General features: G+C 37.4%; 1 protein-coding gene across 1 annotated transcript in view; it reads right to left on the bottom strand.

Moving 5' to 3' along the window:
• Window positions 1-26,171, bottom strand: part of LOC109072073 (ephrin type-B receptor 2-like) — a 144,282-nt gene that overhangs the window by 83,316 nt on the left and 34,795 nt on the right. Inside the window, exon 2 of the mRNA XM_042766500.1 lies at window positions 3,182-3,267. Within this exon, the coding sequence (XP_042622434.1) occupies window positions 3,182-3,267 (86 nt within the window). The remainder of the gene's footprint in view (window positions 1-3,181; window positions 3,268-26,171) is intronic.

Raw genomic sequence — 26,171 nt, 5'->3', positions numbered from 1 at the left:
AAAGGAGAGGTGAATCTTATTCAGTGCAGACTGAAACCAGAGCCTCAAATCTGGAGACACCGGACTTCTTTGTTCTTTTATATTGATTGCTCCAATCAGTACAGGAAAAAAAAAAAAGTTCATGCCCTAAGGTTTGAAAAGAAGATGGTGAGCAAAATTATATCTGAAGAACTTTGAAGTTTTTCAACCACAATGTCAGCCTTCTATCCTCTTTTCTTACTCCACTTTTTTAGTCTCTCTCTCACACAGTCTTCCATTTTTATTTTACTGTTTCCAGATGCACAGAATGGTACACTTTAAACCATCCCCCAAAACAGATACAGAAGCATAAATAATTGAATAAAATAGGGAGTGGTTTTTCAGAAATACACCAGCAAATTACTAGGGCCCTATGATTTCTGCATTGTGGAAAATATGCACAGAATCGTGGAATCCAGTCATAAAAATGGAATTTACTGTATAACGCGGAATGTCAAGGAATTCGTCAAGGATATACACACAGAAACTTAAAGGTATTCATGGCAACCCGTCAAAACAAAAGTTTGCTTTAACTGGAATAAATTGTGCCAGAAATATATTACTATTGTGCAGTAGAATGCATGTAATACTACTAATACAATTATTAAAACTGTATTTTTTTTAAGGAATAATCACACAATAATTCTCCCATGTTTTATTTTTAATAGTATATCCCCTTTGTTTGCAAAAAATAAAAATAAAAATAAAGTTTAATTTTCATTTGATTAACCCTCTGGGGTCGCGACTAACGTTTTGTGGCAGATTCTCCTGATAAGACCGAAAAGAACTTAAATTACACTTTCAGTTTTGATCGTACAGATAAGAGCAATACATCAATCAAATCTGTAAAGGGTCTACTTTTATTTGTATACACACATAATATCAACAAAATTTTGTGCATTTATAAAATAAAGAAAACAAACAGAGTGTGCTGTCTGCCGCCTTGGTTCTGCGTGATAGAAATGCATCATTGAACTGTAACTCAGCAAATACTCAACACAGAGACATGAGAAATAGATCTATTATAAGCTTGACATGTCTACTTTTAAACTGAGCAAGTCTTATCGAAAACAAATATTCTGGGATAAAGTAATCCATATGAAAACAACACGATGTCCAGTCTTTCACGTCTTCCTTCGTTATATCTAATGCGACCACGCCCACACGCCGAGCACGCTATTGATATTACAATCGTCTGCGTGAAGCTCACGGCGGGTAACCGCCCACATCAGAGCAAACAAAGCAGCAAGACTGTACTTCACATTTTTAAATGTTACTGTTTGCTTCACGCTGAGAGGAATAAGACATAATTCACCTCAATAAGACCGCTGAGAGGAATAAGATATGGATTACTTTAGAAAGAAGAATGAAGCGGCTGGACCCAGCAGAGATCATAAACATGAGTAAGACTTTTTTATTATATAATCTACTCTCTCTATATTTTATAATCTACTTGTATTAGTTTTCATATAACTTGTACACATTTTACTAGTTAGACTTTTTCCAAAATATAATTCCTAACTAAATGTGAAACATTATGAAGTTTCATTTACATCATCTCCATGTTTCACGATGCCAGGAAGTTTTTTTTGTTTGTTTTTTTTAATGTTCTAACCTATAACATAGACAGCAATACGATATAAAAGTAATATGAGGTATGTGCCAGGTATGTGATGTTCATTTATACATTTCATCATGACACAATACCAGTCAAAACTTTTGAACAGTAAGATTTTTAATGTTTTTGTAAAGAATTATTTTCTGCTAACCAAGCCTGCTTTTAATTGATCCAAAATACAGAAAGTTGCATTTGCTAAAGCAGTAATATTGTGAAATAATTTTACTATTTTAAATAACTGCTGTTAAGTGTATATTTTTATATAATATACACTATACCATTCAAAAATTCAAAATTTCATTCAATACCATTCAAAAGCTGGGAGTCAGTATATACAGAAATTAAAACTTTTATTTAGCACACAAGTGATGATAAATACAATAATCATGTTACAAATGATGCTGTTCTTTCAATTAATCAAAAAGTAGCCAATCGGAATATTAGAATGATCTCTGAAGGTTCGTGTGACTGGAGTAATGATGCTAAAAATTCAGCTTTGAAAGTCAGCTTTGATTGTTCCTAATAAACTGTTTATAGTGGCTTTTAAGATTATTTGAATGATTTTTGAAGTGTATTTAAGTATTTTATAAATAATGTACAAACATAAAAATATACACATTTATTTTGTCCTCACATTCTTTCTTGTAACTCTTCCCTCTCAGTCACACACCTGACTGAAAGGCTCATTATGCAGCTCATTATGCGGGCCTTTATTATTGTAGCCCAGTTTGTACTGGTTACAGTGTTATTAGACTTTAGCCATGTATATGTTTATAAGCAACTGAAAAAAAGCACAAAAGTCAGGGGATGTCAAAACTTCTCCAGGCCCCCAAAACCCCTTGGACCCCAGAGGGTTAAAAGATAAATTAAATTACTGTTTTATGCCTTCATTTGATAACAAGAAATATTAAAATACACAATACAGAATTTATGAAAAAACTAAACATTTCATAAGGCTATTGTAAAAATAAATGTTAATAAATTAAGTTTTGTGCATTCAAATAATTAGACACGCTTAAACACAGAATTTGGTAACAATAAAACAGAACAGGAGAAGAAAAAAAAATTCATAGGTCCCTAAAAATGTAATCTTTGTTAAACTTTTGAAATTGATGTTTAATTGTATAAGTTTCATGATTTTAATTAGGCATGCTTTTTGATTAATACAATTTAATTGAACCATTAAAAAGGAGTCAGGAAAAAAAATAAAAAAAACGTATTCCAGAAAAATTTAAATGGAAAAACAGAATTTGGAAAAAAAATCAAATGGATTTCATAGGGCCCTAATTTACTCAGGAATAAATTTTTCTTCACCAGTTCCATTCGGAAGAATATACTTTAGGTCCTGGTGTGGGGGAGGATGTGATTAATTACTCTATGACCAGTGGGTGCTGAGCAGGCATGAGCCTAGATGAATGAAACCTAGTCTTTTTGGCATTACATAATAAGGATTCACATCCAGTTTCTGTCACAATCATCAGACAAGTAGCATTATTGGATAATTTCATGCAAGCTCGGATATCTGTTGATGTAAAGAGAACTTACACTTATACTGCTGTCACCTGTTGCCGACACTGGATATACTGTCCAACCAAGCTCTGCGGTCGCTGTGGTGGAGTCCATCAACATTTCTGTGGAAGCAGGAGGAAACATAAAAAGGTTAAACAGGATATGTCCAGGTCATGCTTTGTACAATGCACAGCTATCAGCCATATCTATCTAGCAATCTATCATTTATCTTCAATAAACAGAGTGAGGGAACTTGCTACTGTTGTTTCCAGCATTTTCAAGAGGTTCCTAAACTACAAATTAACATAAAAACAGACTAAAACCAAATATAGAGCTTAAACACTTTTTTATACTCTTTGCCTAAGGAAATTCTTGGGAAGTATAATAAGCTATGAATATTTCATACATTTTCATGGATTAACATCATTCTTTATCCAGACATTTATAGAGGCTTGTGTTAACACTTAACCAACTGCTCCATAAAATACCATCAACACGTTTGACACGAATCAGCCTTAAATCTGTTTTGATATTACAGCCGTCTCCAGTAGTAAAGATGAAAAATGCTGAAAAATCAAGAAGGGAGCAGGAAATAGTGGGTTCTGCTTCCCTGCTGTGTGATTCAGCCATGATATTTTAGAGACAAAAGGCCACTATCTGGCTCCACCACTGTAGAGGTTACACGAGGGTACAGGATGTAGGTTAGCAGTAGGACAAGGATGAGATAACCACTAGAGACACTTTCAATAATGATATGGCAGCATATTGATACTGAAAATCAAAATTTATTCCAAATACAATATACAGCAGTACAAAAACTTTTGTGGAGATGAGTAAACAACACCTTAGCATCATCTCTTAATATGGCTGGGTATGGCCACTTCATCCATATCACACTCAATGTCCTCCCTTGCAAAACAGCGAGAGAAGAATCTTCTCAAATAGCGAATCCATCCTTACACAGACTCTGCTTCTATAAGGTCACAGGCCTCCTCCATTGCTTGAATGAGGGGTATAACATAGCGTCAGAGATCATAAACCTTCCACTGCCATGCAGAAGGGGAAAAGGAAAGGAAGGGAGAGTGTTGTGGGAGGTACTGGAATAATGGAACCAGACACCTAGTCTGTCCACTGGTTAGTCTGTCTAAAAACGTATGTGGTCAGTGTTGTAAGGACCTATTTTGGCATGCCAGTGGAGGACCCCATTCTGCCTGATTGCAGCATAGATTGTGATGTTACCACCACGTTGACCTGGGACATTCAAAAGAGCTCTCTGGCCAAAGATGTTTCTCCCTATTCCTCGTCCTGCACCACTGCCTTTCATTTTTGTTGAAGACAAAAATTCACTTGTTAACTTTTATAGTGCTTACACCTTGATTGTTGAGTTTACAGTTAAGCACCTAAGTGTCCGCACACCAGATGGCTGTTTGATCAATAGGATCATATGTGTAGTATTTTGGAAAGTAGTGTCTTGAAATGGCAAAGAAGTGACATAATGTTAGATTTCTGTGTCTAATATAGAGAAGTGTGTTTAGTGCTTTGCAAAACAATGTGTGTAGTTTTTTGCAAAACGTGTGAGGCTGAGAATGTGCTTAGTTATGCAGATCTGGGCTGAGGTTTTGCTCTTTGAGTGTAGGGTTTCACTAGCTGTGTGTTATTTTTAATTTTAGTGTGTAAGCAATCTTAAAAAACTGTAATTTGGTTTGCTCATACTGTGTGCTAATTTGAAAGCTGATTTAAAACATATTCTAGTTGAGTTTCTCAATTATTGACTAAAATATAATTCTGCTGCTTCCCATAATATTTGTGGAAAAAATGTGGGAAGTATGCTTTCGCTGATGCTAAACCCACACATTTTAAACAAAAATCTAATAATGTAAAAAGGAGTTATGAAATCACCAAACAGGCAGCGCTGCCTCTTATGGATGTTCTGCATGAATAAAATAGTTTTTAAATCAGTTATCACTCACAGAGCTTCATAAATAGCCCTCTATATACATCAAACATTTGCTACACTCTTCTCACCTAGATAAAACAGTTTAGAAATATTGAAATATAGGGACATGCATTTTATGATAGTATCTGAGCAGTACATAATCTGCAGATTTAAGTGGCATAGCAAATGGAAGAATTATAATCAGATGAAAGATGACCATTTGGTTCAGCAGAAATTAGTAAATAACGATTACTTCAATTATTTATTACAGCTGTTCAACGCCAGGTCAGACCTTCCAGTAACAAGATTAGCCAGCCTTTCACCAACTATATCTGTGCTGAGACTGCTAGGTTGGGAAAAGAATATAGTTACTGGAGGCCAGTTACTCTACTTCTACTGATTAGTTGGTGTTAAAGAACATCAAGTAATTGGGGTCAAAGAGAACACTTTTTGCCGTCTGGGGTCCTCAGAGGTATGGGGATGATAGTTCTCAGTTCAGATTGGCTGTAAGTCATCCCATGTGAATATTTCATGTTATCACATTGATGGCTTAATTAATTTCCTCTAGTAATTAGAGTAAGACTAAGTTGTTGAACTTTGGAAGGAATTAGATAAAGGAGCTTGATAGAAACAGAGGAAGTTTGGGTTTTATCACAGTCTGATGCAGCTGTTCTGACTTCCTTTTACAAGCATCGCAGTACAAAACATCTTTCAGAGGCTCAGCTTGAGGCCAGCATAATTACTAGTCTTAACTATTGGAAACACTTATTCATTTACAGAATTTCATTAATCTTGCATTAGGCTATTTGATCATTTTAAATGTGCTTTTGAATGCTGGTTGCAATTATAAAGGGGCCTTTAAAACGACAGTGATTTTGAAGGAAAACAGTAAGCGTACTGTTTGGGGCTGTGTGGAGGAACGCAGCTTTTTGGGCATGTCTCTATACCTCAGATTCCCTCTGAATTATATTCCAGGAAAAACCAAAGCATTCAATGAACAAACTACACGTGTCCATGTTTATTTTACAAGGACATATTACATCTCTAAGGCACACAAATCTAAGCTAAATTACATTGGACTATCACTAAGCCTAAAATGTATACACACACTCATGGAACTTAGACTCTATGTAAATTCATAACCAAAAATGGTGATCAGTTTTCAGTTGGTACACAGAGGAAAAATCAAAATGCAATTATAGGTCATAAACAACGTAATTGGAAAAGTAGCAAAGTGAATTTTCTAACCTCATGCCATACTTGTGGGCATGTGGTCCTTTATAAAGCATCATGAGTGCATTAACTAGCAAGTGTGGTAAACATCAGAGGACGACAGTAATGACAGTGTTTTTACTTTTTTTTACTGTACTTAAGTACATTTTTCAAGTATCTGTACTTTATCGGAGTAGTTTTATATTGAGAAATTATAATTTTTTACTTCACCACATTTCAAAGCATAATATTGTACTTTTTACGCCACTACATTCATTATCATCATTCTTCATTATTTTGAACTGGAGAAATCGTCACCCACTTTGAATGAGGACATGTCCATGCAAAAATGAAAAATAACATTAAAATAACTTGAATGCAAAAACTGCCCATGTATCTTCCCCACTGCAGTTTCAAATGAGTTTCAAACTAGTATATTTGCATAGCATTGTTAAAATTCTTTATTTTTTATGTCTGTTTTTACAGTATATTGCTTGTCAACAGACATTTTGTTATTTTTCCGATGCTGTTTTATATACTCTTTTTCACTTCTTTGCATGCATGAAGTATCGGTAACCTAAATTGATATTTTAATATATTTAATGTTTTGATTGTGTACAACAAGTTCCCCTCTCCCAGGTACTTTGAGCAGTAGAACTTAATAAAATATATATTATAAAAAGATTAAATATATAAGTGTTAAATAAAATTACAAAATAAACATTCATTGATCAGTACTTTTTACTTTTAATATTTATGGACATTAAAAATCAAATACATTTTTACTTTTACTCGAGTGAAATTAAAGATTTGTATGCTTCGTCCACCACTGGTAAACATTCTTTCACTTTCACAAGCTCCTTCCTTTCGCAGTCTGGAAGAGTGATGCACTGCCTGTCCTCTACCGTGCAATGGATAACCCTCCCAACCAGAGGCCTCTGCTTACGCAGAGCCAAGTTCGAGATTTACGACTCCCTGCAGTTATGGCCATACTTCACCACTACGTCTTGCTTCCAGCTCTTCATCTTCTGTGATGAGGTACTCCACAGGATTATCTTGTGGACTATTTGAAGAGAGTGGTGGATGAGGCACCATGAGGACTGGATGTGTTTACACTCACAACATGTCTGGAGGTGACAACACATTCCATCCTGGACCTATGAATAAGCTTGAGTCACAGTACAGTCATATCTCAGCCATGGTAAGACCCAGGAGGATACATGCGTTTAAGCTTTTGAACAGGAATGAAGGTTTTTTTTTATTTTTTTATTTTTTTGAAGCTGTGCATTTCCCCAACGTGAATATGTGATGGTAGGAGGAGCTTTCTGACAGCTTGGTAAGAAATCTTTGTGTAGTATGATGGAGTTCAAGACCTTTTGCTCATACATTTAGCTCATATTAGTCATGTTTTACCTGAGTTTGTGGTCCAAATTTTAAGTATTTAAAAAAATTATGTGTTCCATAAAAGAATTGAAAAATGAATGACACTCACAAACCTTTAAGTGAACTAAACACATTATTCTTTGTTTGTGAATCAAGCTTTAAGTATTAATAACACAGCCCTTGTTTTCCTTAGGTTTTAGGGTACCATGGCATTTCATCTGAAGGTTACATAGGCCAGTTGTTCACCACAAGGCTGTCGTGGAAATTGATTGGTCAGCAGCTATGCTCCTGAGCCAGAAAAAGTGGCACCTGTTAAAATTGCTACTTTTAAAAAGGCCACAGAAAGTTATTTGGGGACCGCTGCCATGTAAAATGGCTACATGGATCATTAACAGGAGGGTCTGTTTATTTGGGGAGGTGATTAGCGTTTGAGCTGTAGACCGCAGAATGTCACACACACACTCTAGTTGCACAGGCACTGGACTCTGTGTACCCACTTCACATAGTCATAGATAATGTATACTGTACATTTAGTGACCTTGAATCTGGGCCTGTTTCCAAATCTGCATCAAGAGATGTTGACTTGGAATGATAAATAGCAATACTTTGGATGATAATTCTATTGCCTAAATCCCTGATATCTCTAAGGAGGATGCTTCCGGAGAAACCGGCTGGGCTGACTCTAACTCAATTATGTGGGTGGTGGGTGGGCTAGTTATGACAGAAGACTAAGGTATTGTTATTCTAAAACTTGCAGAGGTGGATATAAGAGACTGACTGAAATGTTTTGGCAGCAAATGCCTAAAAAACCTCACCTCGCCCTTGAATAGAGCATGGCAGTGCTTCAAACAAGCAATGGCTTCCAAATAGGCCAAAATTCACATCAGTGACTCAGAACCAGCACCTAGAAGCACTGGTAGCACTTTACAATAAGGCTAAATTTGTTCATTTTAGTAACTAAAATAAAAAAAATTAATAAACAAATAAAATAAAATAAAATAAAATAAAATAAAATAATGTTTTTGGTTAATGTAAATTTATATATACCACTGTTCAAAAGAATCAAGATTTTTTTTAAAGAAATTATTACTTTTATTCAGCAAGGACGCATGAAATTGATCAAAAGCAACAGTAAAGACAATTCTATTTGAAAATAAAATGCTGTACTTTTGAACTTGCAAAGAATCCTAGAAAAAAAAGTATTGTATTTTCCACAAAAATGATTATGCAGCATAACTGTTTTATACATTGATAATTAAAAGAAATGTTTCTTGAGCTGCAAATCAGCATATTAGAATGATTTTTGAAGGATCATGTGACATTGAGGACTGGGGAAATAATGCTGAAATTTCAGCTTGGCCATCTCAGGAATAAACGAATTAAAATATATTAAAATAGAAAAAAATTATTTTAAACAAATACTATTTTACAGTATTACTGTTTTCACTGTATTTTTTGTCAAAAAAATGCATCCTCGGTGAGCATAATTTCCAACCAATAACTTTTGAATGCCAGTGTATGCACTTTTATTCATTGTTGACATATTTTTTTAAATAATAATGAATTTAAATGCTAAAAACGCAGTAGAAATTAATTTAAAGAATATTAACAAAATGGATAAATGCTGTGAAAGTGCTACTTACTATAAGTTTATGTTAGCCACAGTATTAACTAATGTTACCAAATAGAACTATTGTAAAGTGTTACGAAGTACTTTGGACACTAACACCATACTGATTTCCAATGTGCCTCATTATTCTGACACAAAATAATGGCTAATGATTAAGATTAGCCCACTGTACCATTAAAATTAAGAAAATTAAGAGTAACAGCTCTCTTTGTCATTTTGTCTTGAATACGGTGTAAGATTTGTAAATCCTTTGATAGCAAAATGTTTCCTCATTAGCAGCAGCAGTACTGTATGTCTTCCTGGCACAGAAACAGGTCTGTAACTCCAGGCACATGCTCCAGCCCAGATTAGAGTCATCTCAACTACACAGTCATTTGTTCCTCATGGGCATGTAACCTCACACTGTTCTCTCTGAGACACACCTGAAAAATTTAAGCTAGTTGGGTCGGGAACACATTAGAATTGAAACCAGTATTTAGGGCATGTGACCGATAACCACATTTATGTTGCCGCTATTCAGCACAAGGAAGTACTTTTACTATACGACAAGAAACCACACAAGAGGTAATTAAAGCAGGATCGATGTAACACTGGGATCCGGCTGCAATTTAGTGAAGGGTCAGGAGAAACCATTTTATCCGAGTGGCATGTGTACATGATAATGACGTTCATATGTCACGTTGAAGGGCAGAGGCCCATGCGGTTGGAATGATGAGTGAGCTTTGCTTCACAGCTCTGACGTGCCCCTAGCCATCCAGAAATCTTTCAGCACAACGAGGGTCAATTAGGTGGAGCGCACATAACCGGCGCATTACATAATGGCTTTGCATAGGTAATTGAGTCCGTATGCCAGAGCATACTGCACCCAGAACATGCATGAGTGTGAGGCTTTAATCCATGAAGGTGGCGCATACCCTAACCCCACCAGCGTTACTTCAGTGGCTTGAAAAAAACAAAACAGAATCTTCTGCACTTTAGACAGATCCACTAAGAGGTCACGCTCTCTTGTGGAGATTTATGAATGCTCTGAGATTACTGTTGGGCTACTAAATGCTGAATTTAGGGGTCAGATGATGAAAATGAAGACGATGTAGGGAAGTGCGGAGTGATGTGGCAGGGCAGGCAGAAAAAAAAGTGGACTCAGCCAACAGAGAGTATCCGTGTGTTTCCGAGGAAGAGGAAGCGGGCGGTTGATTTTGGCAGCACGCGGTTCCTTGTGAAATATGCTACCACACAGTCGGTGGAGCATTCCTGACTGCTTGACACAATGATGTAGCTCTGAATTCCCAGGGTTCAACACGGGATGAGCTACAGTAATTCTCCATCCTTACATAGCCGACTAGAACATCATTCAAGACACTAAGGGTTGAAAAAGAGTTATAGCAATATAGAAAGTCGGGAAAACAATGCACATTTTTTATCTCCCACTCACACACATTAAAGTACGGCCCCAGACACACACATACACACATTCTCTAAACAAGTAAGATGTCCTTGGCTGCTCTCTAATTTGTGTTTGTCTCAAGGCCAGTCCCTCAAATCAATCCCAGTGCCTCTTTAGCAGCTTGTTTAAATGGGTTGATGTTTCTTCGGTGAAAAGCTTAATTATTTACTTTGAATGTGCCTCACAAGGGGACCACGAAACGGTAATTGCAAGCTGCGCATACACTCGCTTTTTTTCTTCTTCAAGCCCTTTTTCTTCGGGGTTAGGATCCGGCTTCAGTTGATTGGCTGTGTCTGACAACACGACGGAGAGATCTGACAGACAAACAGCCTTTCCAAACGATCGCTATTCCAAAGCAGATCAGAGCACAAATGCTGGACCTTGCATCATGCAGGATTACAAAATCCTATTCTTCCTGCCAACCATTTAAGTGCTGTGGTCTTTCCATGTATCGAAATATGTTTTTGCCGTTAAGGAAGCTAGATGGTGTGCCGCCAACTTGTGAGATGCTAAGGGCTAATGTGTTTTGGTTTTCAAAGATCACCATATTTAAAAACCCATACAGCTGCTGCAATGTAAATCAAGTGTCATAGATGAATCATTCTACAGTTTTGTTACATAAATATACTAATGTGAGCAGGAAGATTTTGATTTAAAAGGACTGCGCAAGGAACTGAAATAAAATTGAAATTACAATTATTAAACTGCAAAAAGCTGCAATTTTTACATTAAGAGTGAAAAAAAATTGAATGTGCCAGGTCTACTTTATTTTCACAGCTGCATAATTTGTATCACTTTTGTGGCCAGATAAGTGTATTAAAACTTTTTCCCAGCTACACAGAAATTTCCACCAAAATAAAAGCTGGAGGATTTAACATCATGCAATGTCACTTGTACAACAAATTTATTACATTCGTCTTTTTCCCTTGATATCTAATAAGCAGCAATACCAGATGTTAAATGTTTGTCTTATCGCAGTTCAAATCATAATCACTCTATTTGTAATAGGATTTTTGTTCCAAAACTTGCAGCCCTATTTCTAACAGAAAGCTGACATTTCCAGGAATAGACAGCATCCTCATATGCAAGATCAACTCCTACTGACTATGTTGCATCACAGCAAAAATACCTGTGAGGGAAACAAGCATGAAAAATCTCTGCATCAAACTGACAGGTTCAGAAACATCATCACACTTCCAATTGATGAAAATGACAACTGCACACATCCAACTCCTTGCCCAAAGGTCATAGACCAAAGCAATAACGATTAAAAAATTTAACATTGTGCACGCATGAACACAGAGGAATCCAATTTGTCACAGCTGTGTGGTTTGGAAGTCTGCAATACATGCTGATGCCTTTCTTCTGGCTGAGCGTGGTAGGGATATGACTCTCCTGAGCTGCTTATACAGCGTGGGCGCTCTGAACAAGGGATATATGCTCTAGTCTCAGTGACTAATGACCAGAGATGCAGTTTTCAGACTTAATCTACATTGTGACAGCAGAATAGAGATACTGTACTATGGATTCGAAGGAAGAGTTACACATGGGGACCTTTTTTCAGGTTGACCTACAGGTATGAGCAATGTAATGTATTCTAATGTATGTATTGATGTATTGAACCCCAACAGGGCGCACATAAATATAATGCATCCAAGAGCTTCTTTCTTCAGCGTTCTGCAATGAAAACCAAACATGACCACAATAATTGTTGTCCAAATGACCATCACCAAATAAACTTTCTCTTTGCACATGTGATTACATTAACAGTCAATTCCGCTTGGTCATCAACCTGCCAAAACAATGGTTTATTACCCATTTTATGAGCTAAAAGACCCTCTAAAACAATCAGTAAAATTTGCTAACAGTCAGCGTGATTCTGTGCCGGGATCTTCTCATTGAGATGGGACTCCCAGGAACCTTTACGAGTCCTCCATGCAAGCCAAAAATGATTTCTTGGAGGAGGAAGCCACAGATGGGCTGCTCGCGAACTGTCAGAAACAGACGCTGCTCTACAACACCCTGTTATGTTCCAGATGGATAAATGTATGCAGATGGATAAATATTCATAAGAGTGAAGGAGACGTGCGGCTAAAGGTTTCCTCTCTCTGATATCCTTTTGAATATTTAAATCTGGCCATAAGGGACGCTAGACTTTCCTAGACTCGCAGGGTTAACCTCAAACAGGTTTGATCTCCTTCTGCTAGCTTTGGACAAGAGTTACACTGTCACGCATTTACATTAATGCATTTGGCAGATGCTTTTATCCAAAGTGACTCTCAGTGCATTCAATACATTTAGCCAGTGGACTGAACCCCTGACCTAGGTGTTGCTAGTGCCATGCTCTACCAGTTGAACAATTACTGAGGCTGCAATGGCATATTAGAACTCATAAATGTAAACACATTTGGGATCATGCTAAATTCTTGCTATATAACACTATTACATTTTCAATTACTTCGATAGCATAATAAACATACTATAAAAATCAAAAATGATTAGTCTGAGATCTATAACAACAAAAAGGTGGACAGAAGCAGGCTTTTATTAATATAAAGAGGGTAAAGGTCAAATATGGATGCTTCTCTCACCTACACTGCATTTTAGCTGTGTCATTAAACACTTATGAGAGTGAACACTTCACGTCATGCAGAATGGGGCCTGTGGCCATCTAACACCTCAGAAGACACTCCACTCTGACAGAGAGGGAAAACAGCACCATTCAAACCTGGAGGTCTGGTGTTCGAGTGGTTGTGATGTCACAGCACCCTGAGGCTGGATAGAGATGGTGGAGGCACAGACATTCTAACGCATGTTAGCTAGCACTTCATATGATGGTTGTTCACTAAAACTGTTAAATATGCAATTACCTTTCACATTAGAACATGAAAATTAAACAAAAAAAAAAGAAAATAAATATCAAAAGAAAATTAGCATTTTTAATAAAAAAAATATGGATTAGACATTTAATCTCTTTATGAATAAATATGTAATGTTAATATTTAATACTCTGATTCAAAATCCATCAGAAATCCTCAACAGATGGACATTTGGAACAGGATTTAAAGGTGCTGTATGTAGGATTGACACCGAGTGGTTGAACTACGTATTGCAGTCTTAATTCAAAATATTGGAGAGGGTTTTTTTCACCCGGCCCCTCCTCCTCAGAGTTGACGCACATGCTTGTTGCCAGGTTGATGACACAAACTGGAATGAGCGCACTTGACGATGAATGAAATGAAATGCGCTGTGTTTTCTGCCAACTGGTAACCCTGGGTGCCGAAATACAATTGGGTAAACTGGCAGTGGGCGGGTTTCACAAACCAAAACAGAGACCGACATTCTGGCCCGGAACGCACATTTTCAAAGGAGAATAACTGACTGTAGCGTTGTTTTTCAGATAAACAAGTATGTTAACTTAGCATGTTTCTTAAATATCTGCAAACATATTATGGTATTTTTATGCTTTAGTAGAGTCAAAATCTTACATACAGCACCTTTAAATTCTAGGGCAATTAAGTGCTCATGGTAAAAACATGATCTCAGCTCTTTCCTGATGAGGCGAGAAATATGGAGCTTTAAATGTTTAATGAATGCCAAATAAATAACTAATTTCTTCATATGCAGTAGTCTCACGTATCTGAGCTCCTTCAGTGAAATTCACATTAAGCAATCAAATTGGCTGGACACTGAGCATGCTTGACCACTCTCTACTACATGTTAATTGATCTAATATGAAACGATTTCTGAGATAAGTCAATATCTTGTGGGCTTTCTTTTTAGCGGCCATGTGCATGAGAAACCATGTTTGTGGAGGGGACAATTACCTTTCCCTCTTGTTCACATTAAAACCAGTGAATTGAACCAGTGTTTTTCAACATGAACACATGATGCTCCAAAGAGTTTTGAAATATAATAGTTCCAAAAGAACACACAAAATGGAACTAATGTGAGTCAGATTTTATTTTGCATTACTTATGGAATACACTTATGCTTTGCATTAAACACAGAAAATCACTGATGGTTGACTGAAAATATCCTTTTAAACATCCAAAATTATAACTGTTAATTATTAAGGATGCAAAATACTATCAAACTTTCAAGGCCACAAACTAAACTAAAGAATCTAGAAAGCAATATTAAATATGAACTGAGTTTAACCAAGTCCAATGACATTCAGTTGTTGAAAATATAACTCAAATAATGTTAGCGCAAAAAAAATTATATATATATATATATATATATATATATATATATATATATATATATATATATATATATATATAGCACAATGTACCACAGAGTATAGCTGATTAAGAAGTCATGCACTGATAATTTTGAACATCCAGTGTGTGCTTGGATGGAGTCAGTGGCATCTGTTTTTCATTTAAAAAGGGTCATCACCACTAACCTTGGAGTAAAATGAACCAAAGCCAAGCATCAAACAAACAATAAGGCTTGAGTCTAAAAATATGAATCTGGAAAAACATCCTGTGAGCATATGTTCAGTTTACAGAGACATCACAGTTAACATTAACACCTAGCATAATTGCCGTGTGCTAATCAGCACTGCGACTCAGCGAAGGCATGATGAGAAGCCATTTAGAGCAACAGCTTTTACACCCGATAAAGAAAAATTAAAAGTACTGACCTGCTGAGCTGGATCACACCTTCAAATTACCCCCCTGCGTAATCCATAACCATCTCCCAAGTGCAAATTATTCAATCTGCTACAGTACGGAGTGTGCTGCTGATACTCAATATGTTCATAATGCCGTGGCTTCATTACAAAAGGCTCTCTTTATTACCTGCAGCTGCAGTTATGAACTGTTCCTTGTTAATGTCGATTCTCAGACTTGATAATAGGTAATGGTTTCTTTCGACTGAGAGTGAGATCCATGAAAGACATAAGGGTAGATTTTCTTGTCGATACTTTGAGGAGGGACATGCACAATGGCATTAAAAGAGAGTTTTAAGGGGGTCTGACGAGACGAGATGATCTCTTGCCAGTCGATGGAGTGCTGTCTGCCAAAAACACACTTTATTGATATTTGTCAGCAGGGTTAGACCAGGGTTTCAATGTATAATCAATGCAAAGCTTCTCATTTCTATCCATAATAGTCTCTATTAAACCACAAATCAACATTAATAAAGAAAAAATAGCATTATTAGTGTGATGAGGTTGCAAAAAAAATGGTGGAGGGGCTATATGCATACAGAAACAGTGTTACAGATAAGAACGATAGAATGGAACAATTATTCTTGAGGGCTGACAGAAGCAATGCCTTTAAGCTGTTATCCAGACCACAGACTGATGTTTTTATCTCTTCGGGACTTTTTATAGGTGGACCATATCAGTTGCTGCTCCATCATGTTTCCTGACCCGGGGAGAAAAGCAGCATTACACTTCAGACCCGTGACCCACCCACCAAGAGGTTGCATGTTAAAGGGAAAACCGAGAACGAATGGAAAGAAAAAGTGCCGTCTCGTTCCAGATTCCAGCCCCATGAGTTTGCTCGTCATCCCGGGATGAATTATGGCTCCCTGTGGTCCTCTGGGAACTATAAACAAGAGCCTCTGGGGCGGCCTCCACTGCAGGCCGCATGCACTGGACCGTTATGCATCTCCTAGCCTGTTGCACCACCCAGACTTCAAAAGTCAAACCCAAACAAAATTCGAGAAAATGACAAACAAAAAGTGCTTCAGGTCATTAGATTGACCTGTTATGCCACTCTGGACGGAAACTAGCTTTAGTTTTACTTAGATACTTGAGCCAAATGACAGAGTTTAAACCCGTTGAGGGCTCTTATATGTCTAGCACTAATTCAAGGCTTGTGGAACAGAAGTGAGGAAAGAGGCCCATGAGTGTGCAAGATTTCTGGGATAGATCTCAGTGCAGCTGCGGAGAGGGAAGCACAATATATAGGGCAGCAAATTTATCATGAACTTTCCTTGGAAGCCCTTATAACTGATGAGTCTCGGTCCGTAAACCCCCTTAGACGGAATTACTAACAGCTGAGGTGTACGACACCCATGTGAAATTTGAACTGTTTAAATATCACAGAAGCACCATCCAACACAAACCACACTTGTATTTCTTTAATTACTTTGGTCTTGCGACATAATGACTTAGACACAAAGAAAAAGTCTTCTAGATGAAGAGAATGCCGCTTGATCTTCAAATCCCAGACAGTTAAAAGACATCAGTGAATCTAATCAGTTGTACAACTGATGGGCCTCATTTCTTATCTAATGGTATGAATCAAGAGTTAAGCCCTCAAACAGATCTTGCACAGAGACAGCTCCATAATTCAGGATCCGTGCTGGACGACTGTGTGGGCTGGAGCTGCTGTGATGAAGGGGTCAGTCAAGTGCACTTAGATTTCGGTGCTTCTAAGCGATCGAGTTGATGGAGGCTTTCAGGACGGAGCTCACTCCCTCTACTCCTGGAGGAGCACAGCTCAACAGCTCATTCAGACGGCAGACGTGAGGCTAAGCAACCTTGAAAGTGGTATAATATTGCAAGCCTGCAAACAAAACAGGGGCTCAAAATACTTGGGTAATTGATCGCCAGGAAGGGCAAGGGTAAGAAGTTTCCCCTGAGCAGAAACAGGCACAAGTCTGTCCAACAAGCCACTCTGTCACCTGAAATTATCCAATAAAAGAGTTAGCAAAGGACAGACTTAGTCTTCGACTTTAAAACACACATAAACGTTTGCTTAAGACCTGTGTAATGCGCAGACAGATTGCTTGTTTAAAGTTTAGAGTCTATGTTCTTGCATGTGAAATGGCCCCTCGTTCACATTCCTCAATCTTTGCTCTTGGTCGATTACAGTCACTTAAGGTGATTTAGAGGTTTGGTTTGCTTATCTAGCAAAAAGCATAAAAAGATTGGTGTTTTGACCAGTAAAGAATTTTTAAGACTAGACCTTAAGGTGCATCATTTAAACAGTTAACATTAATGCTTTAAGTGCTTAAGCACTGTACAGACAAAACAAGTAGCCTGATGTCTAACTATTAAATCTTGTTCTAACTTTAAAGACTATCTTGGAAATTATAAAAACGTGCCAAAAAACATTGATTAAGCAATGGAACAGTGTGCATATTTATTGGGCAGTGTATTCCTGTTTACACCCTCTTCTACTAATGAAAGATGGACTATAATAAAAGTGTCAGTAAAATCTGGCAATAAAAAATGGCTAGTAGAGTCATTCAGCATTGTTTTGGCAAAGCAAAGCAGCACCATCAAATAAGGTGCTTTATCAAAGACAAAGCACAGGCTATCTGGGTACACAGTCTGCTACAATTGCCTAGTTGAAGAAAGAGACACCATTTCCAAACCTGTTTAACTACATTCCACAAACAATACAGCCATTAATAAAAAAAACAATATATATATATATATATATATTTTTTTTTTTTTTCAAAACAAAACTAACCATGACAGCCTATTCACAAATGTGATACATAATTTAGCTTTATGATTTCCTCCTCCGACCTAGAATTTAATTGTACTGTTTGAAATAAATGTGCGTTTATCACAGTCACAATCAAATGTGCTGCAGCTGGCTTATACTGAATAAAGTGCGACTTTAAAACCAGGGTGATCGTATAATAAATTTATAGGTAACCACTTCACTGCCAACACAAATTTACAGTTAATGTTTATGACAATTGGATATTCCTGCCAACATATGAATAGAGTACTGAGCATTTCAATTTAATTCAAATTAAATAAAATAAAAATATTGTGACAGCTCACTGTAAATCCAAGAAAGTACATAAAGTCTCTTTTTAAGGTAAGTGTATGTCTATTCATATTAAACTAAACTAAATTAAACTAAACTAAAATACTAACTTAAGTACATGCTAGGCAACTGGAAAAAGGAGCGATTTTTCCTCTGGCTTTTCAATACTTAATGTGTCGAGCTCTACCTGAGAGGCAAATCTAGTAGAAAAGACTATTGTTCTATATTGCGGCACATTCCTATATCCACAGAACACCAGACAATACCACACAAGTGGAGGAGCATTCTCTAAGATTCTAAAGGACACAGGGTTATGGCTCTGCAGCCTTTAAAAGACATAGTCATTCTTTAAGAAAGTCTTCAATGCCAACATTCATTGAAAGAGACAAAGACAGGAAGCAAGCAAGAAAAAAAAGGAATTCAATTTGTGTGTGTGTGTGTATGTGAGCACTGGAGTGTAAAGATCGGTCTAATTTAAAATGTGCAATCTTCTTCCATGTTTTCCTTTAGTTTCTGGCTGTCTCTAAATAATATGACAATCAACAAGTGCCTTAAAAACATGCATGAGGCATTTTTTATACTTAAACACATGTGCATGCATGCATGCAAAGAAAATGCCAGAGCACTAGCTCTGTGTACGACTCTAAACAAAGCTGATGAGTGATTTATGCCCCTCCACTGATCATAATGAAGCTCAAAGGGGGAAAAAAAGTAGAAAAAGAAGAAAACAGGCACAGAGCAGAAAGTGGCCAGTATGACTGAGCAATTCAGTGCACACATATCACGCCCAGGTGCACATGGTCAGCTGGACAGACAGAGAGAGAGGGAAAGAAAGAAAGAAAGAAAGAGAAAGAAGGGAGAGATAGGGACAGAGGGTTTAATTCACTGGCTTGGCTAAGCAGTGGCCTGGGAAAAGCTATGGGTGGAGGGGGGGTGAATTGGCATGCAAATCAGGTCTGCATGTGGACGCCGGAGCTGAGCAGGACTTTTAGGAGAACCAGCGTTCACCTCCCATTAATATCACACGCTGTTAATGAGGAGCTGAGAAAGAGTGACGGAACAGGTGTCGGAGCAGCTACAGAATGGGAATAAAGAGGGCAAAAGCAGTGATCCGAGAGGAATGCCTATGTGTGCTGAGACTGGTGGGGTGGGGGCAACTGCAATGTTCCTGGCCAGAGGGGGGATAAGGCTGGCCCACAGGAAGTTTAAAGTTTGAATGCATCCTTTTTGAGTGCATGTGAACATTCATATGCAACTGCATTTACTACCATTCAACAGTTGGCATTACTCCAGTCTTCAGTGTCACATGATCCTTCAGAAATCATTTAAATATGCTGATTTGAGGTTTAAGTAAAATTTCATATTATTATCAATGCTGAAAACATTTGTGTTGCTTAATATTTTAATAAAATGTTGCATAATAGTGAAAAAATTAATTTGAAATAGAAATCTTTTGTAACTTTATAAATTACGGTCACTTTATCAATTTAATGCATTCTTGCTGAATTTTTGCTTATTTACAGGTTTGTTTTTATTCTTCAGTTTAGCAGCTTGAAAGAAAGCTGTGATATAGCCATGTGATGTGTTTCTCAAAGACGAAAGTGTGACCATCTTTGGGATGAAAGCTAACACACAGGAAACTCTTTTTTACAGCACTGCTATTTACTTGCCTCTTTCTTATGGGTGAATTTGGAAAAGTGAGTGAATTACTATAATAAAGCACTATACAACATCCTTGTGTGGCCAGGGAGGAAACGTGGCCATCTGAGGTTCACATCCACAATAAAGACGCAATGAAAAGGGAAAATGTTTATTCAATTTTAGAAAATCTCCATCAAGGTCTTCCGTGTTGATTTACTGCGTTTACATTCAAACGCTTGACAATATACAGTCTCTACTGTGCTGCTAACTAGACCACAGTCCATAAAATATGCTGTAAATCCAAAATAACAATACAAAACTGCTACATAAAACTTGAAATGGGACTGCCAGGCTTAGACACACTAATTTGATATCCCCTATAACAAGCATCCTTGGTACGTCGCCCAGTCCCTCACATTCCTTTCGTGACAGGGTGCACATGGCTGGAATACAAGATGAGGATTTTGGTGCCAACTTCAGGAGAAGATACTTAAAGAGACAGGATAACAAGTTGAGAACCTGAACCATAAGGAAACTGACAGGGAAGAGGTTCTCCAGGGGCCGCTGAAGAGGCCACGCATTCCAGCCTCAGCTGAACGGTACTAATGATTGACTGCCTAAATCAATAAGTAACTATTGAAAAAAGCAGGAAACTGCAGAATCCAAAACAAGCAATTAAGTTTTAGAGGGATATATTTGTATTATCATCACCACATATGCATGTCTTGACCACTATGATGGTACACTTTAGTCACAATATTTGAAAATATCCAATTAAATAAAGAGAAGCACTTTTAAGAAAATAAATTCTTTTTTAATAGGCACCTTTCAAAACACTAATGTTAATATACGATTATATATTAATCGGATAAGTTTTTGTTTTGCTAATATAATATATAATATAATATAATATATAACATATATTCATGTATGTGTGTGTATTTATATATACATAATAAATATACACAGCACACACACATATATAATGCAAACAAAAATGTTTATTTTGGATGAGATTAATCGTGCTTAATCTCTTGACAGCACTAAAGGATACCTTACAAATTTAAGCACAACAATTCAAGACAAACTATATTTATAAAAGTCATTATAATAAACAACATCATTATAATCCTAGTATTACAAAGAATCAGCATAAGTCAACTTTATGTATGCATATAAATAAATATAATATAAATATGAAAATATGATACAGACCTCCTCTGGAGGGAAATTAGTTCAGTCCAAATAGGCCTTGGTCCTGTGTTTATTACTTGGTTGATTAATATTGTGTATGTTTGTGCATGTCTGCATATGAAAACAAATAAACAAATAAAGGATATGATGAAACAAGCCACAGCTCCTGTATGACATATGTGGCTAGACACTGTCACCATTCAGATGGAAAAACTGCTGTCCTGTTTATTTTCACTGTGTGCATTCTTGTTAGATGATACAGTGGAACAAACTCTAGTGTAAATCTTGACCCTCATGCATGCAAAGAACATCTAAATAATCAGTCTGAGTTCCCAGTATTTCAAACCGACACACAAAGCAGAAAGTCTGCATTCTTGCACGTCTTCCTCCTTCAAAAATTAACTTGACTACATCATTTTGGGTTCTTGACATTCAAGCAACACCCCATCATAAAAGCCCAGTGAACTAGAAAATCAGCATGGGGTTAGTTAGGTCCAGAGCAAGAGAGAAAGAGAAGGTTGGTTTGGTTTTATGTAGCATTTGTCATCACACCATGTGCTGGTCCCTTCTCCCTGGTGACCAGAGAAGGTGTCTATACTGAATAACCACTGACAAGGCCAGGATAGAGATGAAGGCTGAGAGGTTAATTGAGTCTCTGTGCTGTGCTTTCCTCTGTGTAATTTACTGTGATTAATGCAGCAAGGTTACTGTCAGACTCATTTTTACAAATCGGTCAAAGCACAGTAATTACCTGCAGTTCTGCAAAGGGGCTGCAAATATGGATTCACCAAAAACATATTATTTTATGTAATTTAAAAGGAGACACTTTAATGGTGTTCCTGTTCCACATGTGATGTATTGAGGCAAGCTGAAATGCATATTTAAATAAAAATGAAAAGCATTGTACAAGCTTTTCAAAAATATGCACATATGCTCTAGCCATGTATATGTTTCTGGAGAGCTTGTACTATACACCCAGAAATTTGCTTGAAGATCTACTGTCACACAAATAAAAGCAATAATGCATCACATATTCCTTAGGTATAAACAAGCTACACTCAGAGCATCTCCTGAGAAATGGGTTGCTGAGGAAAGACAGACATGCATTTCTACATGTACTTTAGCTACTTTACAGAAGTTAGGGATAGTTCACCCCAAAATTAGCCCATGATTTACTCACCTTCAAGCCATCCTAGGTGTATATGACTTTCTTCTTTCAAATGAATACAAACAGAGTTATATTAAAACATTTACTTGCTCTTCCAAGCTTTGAATGGGTGATATCCAATAGTCCAATAGAAGTCCAATAAACTCCAGTGAGAAGACATTTTTCTTCACTAATCCTCGTTTTGTACTTCTAAATCGTGGCAGGTGTTTTGTTTTGCTCTCTCCTCTGCGCTTCCACATTTGTCACTTCTCACTGGAGCTTACTTTACTATATGCGATTGGAAATTAAAGTGCATAGTTATCGCAGTTTATTTTTTGGCTTATTATTAGTGAAAGAGAGGGTGAAAACAATTAAACTAATTAAAGCATTCTCGGATCCAAACTATTTTCTGTTTTATTATTGTAATTTTAATCACACACCTGTACTAGCTGCATTTTGCATATGCTTGCTTCACATGATGTGCCAACTACAGCTACAGTAAAACAAGCAAGTCTTAAAAGAAATAATAGAGAATGGCATTATTAGTTAAGACTTCAGGTACAATTTTTGAGATGGAGACAGGAAGAACCTGGAGCATGAAAATATTTCTCAGATCTGTGAAGGTAAATGCAAACAGTATGAGACTGAAAAATGTAGGAGGTTTAAGAGGTAGTGCTGGAAGGGCGGCAGCAACCTCACCATAACCTGACTAAGACAGCAGCCGCTGAAACTTTCAACTAGAACTTTCTCTGGCAGCTCAAACTTTACTTCAATGAAAATCTCCAAAGGCACACAGATCATAGAAGACTCATCAAAAAGACCTTCCTGCCCAACAATGCGATTTCCAGAGCGAATGTTTCATGTTTCACGTCTTCTCCTGTCTGCGTCTTGTCAACATTTCTCTTAGCAGCTTCTGTGTCTTGTCAGAAATAACAGAATGAATACTAGACAGAGAAATATTCTGGAAATAAAATACGTTTTTCTTTGTTTTTTCAAAGGCACCTGTTTAAGTTTTCAAAGCTAAAGTACCAGTTCAAATTAAATTTTGTGTCTTCCAAACCCATACACTCCTATCATTATCTTTCCCCTATGAATATGAAGAGAGGAATGACAAATTTGTCTCATGGCTGCGTTCTGCAGCTGACTTTAATTTAAAAGTCGAGGTGACAAAATGGAAAAAATTCTGTCCTGTGACCAGCTTGCCTGTGTGTGTATTCTTTTATGATATGGACGGCTGTATTTCTTTGGCAACAAATTCACTGGGCTTATCGCTGGGAGTGTGTGTGCATCAATTTTCCAGTGTGTTCCCTTGAGAGGGATGTGTGCCTGCATAAGATATGCGCATTTGCCAGCATGCACATTATAACCTTGTGTCCAAATCTGTGTGCGTTCACTCCCAAACTCTTTATTTAATTTATTTATTCATTAATTGGCATACTTTTATATTAAAGAACAACCGATTCCTCCAGTTTTTTTCTTCTTTGGTACAGGGAGAAGGTCTTGGCAGTGTTTAATGCAAGATGTCTTACCTAGAGAAATGGAAACCAGACAAAACAAACAAGAATCTGCTCAGATTTCCCTCATTGTGACGCTGACCTCGTTTCTCTCACTTGGACAATCTAAGAGGCTACGGACGAGGGAACAGACTAGTCAAAGATAGAAACGGAATTTCTAGCCAGACGTGCAAAAGTTTCTCTTCCGTTGAAAAAAGACGAGTAATATGAGAGGCTCGTTCTCACACTAGATTAACTTTAAATCTTTGTAACTTGATGTGAGCGCTTCAGGCGGCATTTATCATTAACACCTGTTAACCAGATTAGCTATTCAGAGTAAGGCGGGTTTGTTTAACAAGGCTATAGTTGCATGTCATCAATTTCAAATTAATCATTCACTTGAGACAAGTGTGACTGAAAAGTTTACTCTAATCAAATGTTGTGCCAAAACGTACAGCGAAATCTGATTCCTGCTGTTTGGGCGAGACTTGTTCACCTGAGCTTTCTACAATTTGAAACACTGAAATGTTTTGCTTACAGCTGGCAAAGACCTTCTCATAGTCAAATAAGAATTCATATTACGAGATATTTACTAGTGTTTTCTAAAGCAACCTAACACATTCGAATTTGCCCTTGATCTGGTGGATGAATGATACCTATAATAATGTGGTTTGTTGGAGAGAGATCTGTTATTATTTTTCTAATCAATCCAACTTAAAATTTTCACCTGGCAAATGATAAAACGGGGCAGACTGGCAGTGGGCTTGTCTTGAATTGGGCCAGTAAGCAAGAACCCAGCTCACCCTAGCAAAAACTCGAGGCATCACATAGAATGAAAAAAAAATTACTTGAAACACCTTAGTAACCCTATAGTAATGCCCTGGTAACCACCCAGATCAACCAAATGCACCATAGAAACCACATAGAATGCACTAAATCTATTCAGTTCACTTAAGCAACCACATAGCAATGCCCTGGTAACCACACAGAACACCTGAGCAACGCCCTGGGGTAAATATCCAGAACAAACCAAAACCACATAAATTGCATTAGTTCCTCCGCTACTAGCATCACCCTAGAACTCAGAAAACCCTCACAAATCACTCAGAACAGCTTAGCAACTTAGCACTGGCAATGACCCTAGCATTGTGTTGATGACTTTTGCATGGGCAAGCACTACTAATGTATCATTAAAGATTGTGAAAAAAAACCCAATGACATTTACAGCAAACTCATTTACATGCGGAATGAATGGAAGGGAGGGTATCTACGTCTGCAGTCCTGCCAAAGCTCTGGGCTCAGTGCTGTAGACTAGAGTAAGCAGCCAACTGCACTGCGTTCAGCTCTTGAGGGAAAAGGATGGAGAATTGTTGTTTCTAATTAATTATGATGAATTTGCTGCTAGATTACACCAGATAATGCCCATGTCATTACGACATTACTGCCATTAGAGGTTTGAGGTACAGATGCTTTGGTGTTTAGTGTGTTTTTGTGTTTGGTTTGGAGGGATGGAGGTGTGTATGTGTGTGTAAGTGTGAAAGGATTGTTTTGACCCTAGGGACTGTGAGTGAAGGGGAAATGGGGGTTAATTAAACAATCAGATGTAAATACATGAGCAGGTGTTCTACTATAAAATGGAACATGAAAATCCAATCAAATACGATAACAGCTCCTTAATCCATAGCCTGGCATGTGCCGTCCAAAGGCAGACACACTTCAGCCTGTTTTCCTGTCTCATTTGCCCTGATGCGGTCCACTTAATTCACGGCTGACCAAAAAGCCTATCTGGTTTCAAAAGCACTAAGCTACCTGGGAGTGGGCCACCTTGCAGTTTGCGCACACGAAAGCAGTAGTTAAATTTTTTCTGTGGAGTGCAGGGTCCCTGATGCATTTTTAGAGCAACTTAAACCCTGGGTTGGTGTTCCATTATTGGGGTTCAATTGTTTGCCCTTTAACGCTCCTGATGAAATGTGGCGCATGGCATGCGTTCCAGCCCTGTCCCCAGCACTCCAAATAAGGGACAAATGTTTGCTGTGTGACGAGCCACTAAGCCTGTAGGGAATGACACCTCTTTTTTCAGCACCTCAATTTCTCACTCGCTCACTCAAACTCTCTCTCTATCCATCTGGACAAAAGCTATGAAAATGCAAAATGATTGACCATTCCACTAGCGTTCTTCTTCTGTTCAGACTTGCCCC

This window comes from Cyprinus carpio, chromosome A11 (assembly GCF_018340385.1).
Source record: "Cyprinus carpio isolate SPL01 chromosome A11, ASM1834038v1, whole genome shotgun sequence".
NCBI classification, from domain to species: domain Eukaryota; kingdom Metazoa; phylum Chordata; class Actinopteri; order Cypriniformes; family Cyprinidae; genus Cyprinus; species Cyprinus carpio.
This window is presented reverse-complemented; position numbering and strand designations above follow the sequence as displayed.